General features: G+C 51.0%; 1 protein-coding gene across 1 annotated transcript; it reads left to right on the plus strand.

Annotated features, from left to right (window-relative positions):
• The first annotated feature begins 1,165 nt into the window (after nucleotides 1–1,165).
• Nucleotides 1,166–2,110, plus strand: LOC107122592 (olfactory receptor 10S1-like). The gene has a single exon (XM_015425712.1). It carries the CDS (start codon nucleotides 1,166–1,168, stop codon nucleotides 2,108–2,110), a length of 945 nt encoding a protein of 314 aa, XP_015281198.1.
• The last annotated feature ends 3,011 nt before the right edge of the window (nucleotides 2,111–5,121 follow it).

A 5,121-nucleotide genomic window follows, 5' to 3' on the forward strand; every position in this document is an offset into this window, starting at 1 on the left:
ATGGGGGAGTGAAAGGTGGTTGATTTCAAATGCTATTTGGACAGGAAAATGTTAGATATTCCTTCATGGAATTGAAGAGCTATTAATAGCAGCAGAAGAAGGGCTTAATAGCAGAAGAAGAGGAAGAAGAAGAGGAGGAGGAGGAGATTGGATTTATACCCCACCCTTCACTACCCAAAGGAGTCTCAGAGTGGCTTACAAACTCCTTTCCCTCCCCCTCCCCACAACAGACACCCTGTGAGGCAGGTGGGGCCGAGAGAGCTCTGACAGAAACTGCTCTTTTTCAAGGACAGCTGTGCCAGAACTATGGCTTGCCCAAGGTCATCCAGCAGCTGCGAGTGGAGGAATGGGGAATCAAACCCGGTTCTCCCAGATTAGAGTTTGCGCACTTCCCCACCCCATCAAACTGGTGCTCAAATGAGGAAGTCTCCAGTTTTGATCTGAATTTTGAAAACTGGGCTCTATTTCAAGTGTGTCATCTTATTTGAGCTATCAGGAAATAGCCTGAGCTGGGTCGCCCAGGCTGGCCGGACCTCATCAGATCTTGAAAACTAAGCAGAGCCGGCCTTGGCTAGTATTTAGATGGGGCACCACAAGGAATACCAGGGTTGTGAGGTGGAGCCAGGCAATGGCAAAAACCCTCTGAATGTCTCTTGCCTTGAAAACCCTACGGGATTGCCATAAATCAGCTGTGACCTGATGGCAAAAAGCAGCAAAAAAGGTAAAGGTAAAGGTTCCCTTGCTCGAAAGCCAGTCGAATCTGACTCTAGGGTTGCGGTGCTCATCTCCGTTTCAAAGCCGAAGAGCCAGCGCTGTCCGAAGACGTTTCCGTGGATCATGTGGCCGGCATGACTAAACACCAAGGCGCACGGAACGTTGTTACCTTCCCACCGAAGTGGTACCTATTTATCTACTTGCAATGTCTTGCTTTCGAACTGCTAGGTTGGCAGGAGAAAAAGCAGCAAATCAGTAGATAAACCTAATATGATTATGCTCTCAGTATTATCAAAAAGCAGCAAATCAGTAGATAAACCTAATATGGTTATGCTCTCAGTATTATCAGAAAGCAGCAAACCAGTAGATAAACCTAATATGGTTATGCTCTCAGTATTATCATTGTTCTTTTCTCTCTCTCGTTTGATTCAAGCTTTCGCCCTTCTGTCAAATGGAGCCAGGAAACCAAACTGAAGTGAAGGCGTTCATCCTTGGGGGGCTACCAAACACCAACCAACTCCCTGTTCTGTTCTTCCTCATCTTCTTGGTCATCTACTTGTTGACAGTGCTGGGGAACCTCCTGATCTTCTTCACCATTTTGTCAGAAGCCCAACTTCATCGCCTCCCCATGTATTTCTTTCTCTGCCATCTCTCCTTCCTCGACACCTCTCTCTCCTCTGTCACAGTCCCCAAAATTTTAGCTGGTTTCATCACGTCCAGATATAGAACCATCTCCTTTACTGGCTGCGTCGTCCAACTCTACTCCTTCCACTTCCTGGCAAGCACTGAATGTTTCCTTTACACTGTGATGGCGTACGACCGCTACCTTGCCATTTGTCACCCGCTGAACTATGCCATGCTCATGAACAGGAAAGTCTGCTTTGGGCTTGCGGCTGGCACGTGGCTCACTGGTTCTGTCCATGCCACTATACACACCAGCCTAACCTTCCGCCTGCCCTACTGCGGCCCTAACCGAGTTGACTATTTCTTTTGCGACATTCCCCCAGTGCTAAAGCTGGCCTGTGCCGACACCTCTGTGAACCACACTGTCATATTAGCTAACATTGGATTTGTAGCGGCTGGCTGTTTTATGCTCATATGTGTCTCCTATGGTTACATTGCGGCCGCCATTTTGAAAATCCAAACGACGCAGGGAAGACATCGGGCCTTCTCCACATGTAGCGCTCACCTCACGGTGGTGATCCTATATTATGGGCCCCCAATCTTTATATATATGTTCCCCTCTTCGAGTGACTCCGCTCATGGGACGCTGGCTGTATTCTACACCATCGTCACCCCCATGTTGAACCCGTTCATATACACACTGCGGAACAAGGAAGTGAAAAGAGCTCTGTCAAAATGGTTCAGCGGACCCTCAGTTGTTCAGAACAGATAGAATCAGTGATTCCCTGGAGAAACCAGATCTGTTTCGTCTTCCCAAGTCCCCCCGGGGGCAGATCGGGCCCCGGGGGGAACCCCACCCCAACGTGCGTGTCACCCGGAAGTGACGCGACCACGCCGGGCACGCTTGGGGCGGGGCCACGGTCCTCCGAGGGAAAACTCTATGGTTTTCCCTCAGATGGTCATAGCCCCTCCCCCAGTGTGCCCGGCGGCGTCACATCACTTCTGGGTGACGTGCGTGCGGCGCGGGAGTCTCCTGCTAAGTAGATATTTCAACTTGGCAACCCTAGATCTATTTACTGTAGAGTCACTGATGATGATGATGATGATGATGATGATGATGATGATGATACAGCTTTTCTGTGAAAGGATCAGTATGCAGTCTGGGCTGGAAACCACAACCCGGGTGGATCTTCCTTGTTATCCCTCTTGCCTTGTGTGTATGTGTTCTGCACCCTTTCAGGGTTATCAAGTACCAAATGCACCATCCTCTCCATCCACTATTCTTTAGAAAAGTGCTTGCAATAGTCTAAGGCCCTGACCTGGGCGTCCCAGTCTAGCTTGATCTTGCCCCATCCTGGAAGCTCGGCGAGGTCAGCCCTGGTTAGTACTCAGACGGGAGGCCACCAAGGAAACTCAGGGTATCGACACAGACTCGCTGATACCCTTTTATTATTGCCTGGGGCCCGGCCCTTCTAGCTGTTCTCACCAACCCACCGCTTGCTGCACTCACCATGTCGAACGGGAGTGTGAATGCTGAAGGAGCCGTTCCGCCTCCCGCTAAAAGAGTTGCGGCAAGATCTGACGAAGCAAACGAGAGAGTGCCCGCCCTTTTTCGTTGAACTGTAGGCCAGATTAGATTTATGTCATGCGTCACCTTTGGCGTCGTGGCGAAGAGCAGCGGACTCTAATCTGGAGAACTGGGTTTGATTCCCCACTTCTCCACATGAGGCCTGCTTGGTGACCTTGGGTCAGCTGCTGTTCCCTCAAGAGCCGTTCTCTCAGAGCTCTCTCAGCCCCACCTATCTCACGAGGTGTCTGTCAGGGCCGGCTCGCTCACTAGGCGAACTAGGCGTTTGCCTAGAGCAGGCCGGCCCTTGGGGTGCCAAACTGCACCCGCCCCACCTACCAAAAGCCCCCCTACCCAGCACAGCCCATTCCTGTGACCTGCCAGCCCGTGAGAGGCTCCACTGGCAGGGGCTGTGAAAGGTGCTGGGCAACTGGGTGAGGCAGCAGCCAGGCAAAGTGGGTCAGTCGGTGTGGAAATCCTCTGGCCACCAGTGGCAGCACCCAAGTGAGGGGGGCAATGCACAGGGGGAGGGGGGCGCCACACGGGGGGGCACCAGAAGGGATCCTCGCCTAGGGTGCAAAATAAGCTGGGGCTGGCCCTGGTGTCTGTTGTGGGGAGAGGAAGGGAAAGGAGATTATGCTCTGAAACTCTGAGTGAAGGCCAGGGTATGAATCCAACTCTTCTTCTTCCTCTTCCTCTTCTTCCTCCTCCTTCACCTTCCCCTTCCCCTCGAAATCAAACTCTGGATAGGAGATCCAAAGTGGGAATTCTCCCTTTCAATTGAATGCTCCCTATATGGACATGAGGACTGTATTAGGCAGGAGTTTTGAGGCTTGCCTTTTCCTTTAGTGTTGTATGTATGAAGAGCTGCTCACACGTGCCCATGTGGAGAACTGGTTAGTGTGTCAAAGTAGGACCTACAAAACTTGGGTTCAGTCCTCCACTGTACCCTGAACCTCGCTAGGAGACTTGGGGCTAGTTTACTTTCTCAGCCTACACAGGGTTATTTTGATAATAGATTGGGATAAGAAGACCCATCTGTAGAGCTCTGAGTCTCTTTCTGAAAAGAGTATGGCACAGGGTTACCAGACTATTCCTGCAACCAGTGGAAGGGTTGGGGACGGGGATGTGGGGGGAGGGGGAAGAATCATGGTCATGATGACATCACTTCTGGAGGAAACCTGGAAGCGATAGCGGGCAGCTCTAGGAATCACCAGAAACTCTATGATAAAACCATAGAATTTCCAGTGATTGCTAGAGCTACCTGCAATCACTTATGAGTTTCCCCCAGAAATGATATAATGGCACGTGCAATGCTGATGGCTTATAAAGATGTTTCCTCCACTGCCACTCCAAGTGGTAGTGGACAATGGGAACTTGGGGTGGGGGACATTGTAACTCCAGCTGGGGAGATTGTAGGTCTACATGGGTTACAAATGTATAGGACAGACTGAAATATTCAGTCATCCCCCCACCCCCCTATTGTTTGAAGTGGGAACACCTAGGAAGAAAGACACCAGAGAGGACTTCTGCTCATCACCTTTGACAGGCAAATGACATTCCTACACTCATTCCACCCACACGGTGGGGAGCCCCAGGAGAGGTGAGGAACTTCTTTCTCATTCCCCCAGGGTGCTGAGATCCATAAGGTTATGCTAGGCCATTTGGTGTGGTAATGTTATATGATACACTTTCTCCAGGCCTCGCCATCTGCTCCCCAGCCTGCCTGGTTCATTTTTTATCAGCGAGAGACCTGCAGAAGGAGAGATTCCATGTGGCGTGCGCTGCTAATGATACCAATCAAGTGACCTCCGAGTGGTGTAATTGAACACACAACTCGGTGGTGCCTGAAAAACGAGCCCGATCCATGGCAACTCCACACCTGCACCTCCTATACCTGTTGCTACATATTCTGCCGTAATTGGCCTAGAGGGAATTGTCTCGTTCGAACTGGCTGCGTCGGCCAAGCGCCAGTTCAGCAGAGCCAGGAATTGCTTTGGGTGCCGAATCCTCACTGCGGCTCCCCGAGCATCTAAACACTGTTGCGCTTAGTGGCTTCGCCTAACAAGACACGGGAGGGACTCGAGTTACAGACGCTGCTTAATTAGCCAAAGGGAATTGCACGCCCCGAAAGCTATTAGCGGCAAAAGAGACAATTAAAGATTCAGTGAAGTTGAGAATCGCCCGGGCCTCTAACAAGATCCAGCGAGGATCAG

The sequence above is a fragment of the Gekko japonicus genome, unplaced genomic scaffold, assembly GCF_001447785.1.
Source record: "Gekko japonicus isolate JY-2015 unplaced genomic scaffold, Gekko_japonicus_V1.1 scaffold6228, whole genome shotgun sequence".
Lineage (NCBI taxonomy): Eukaryota > Metazoa > Chordata > Lepidosauria > Squamata > Gekkonidae > Gekko > Gekko japonicus.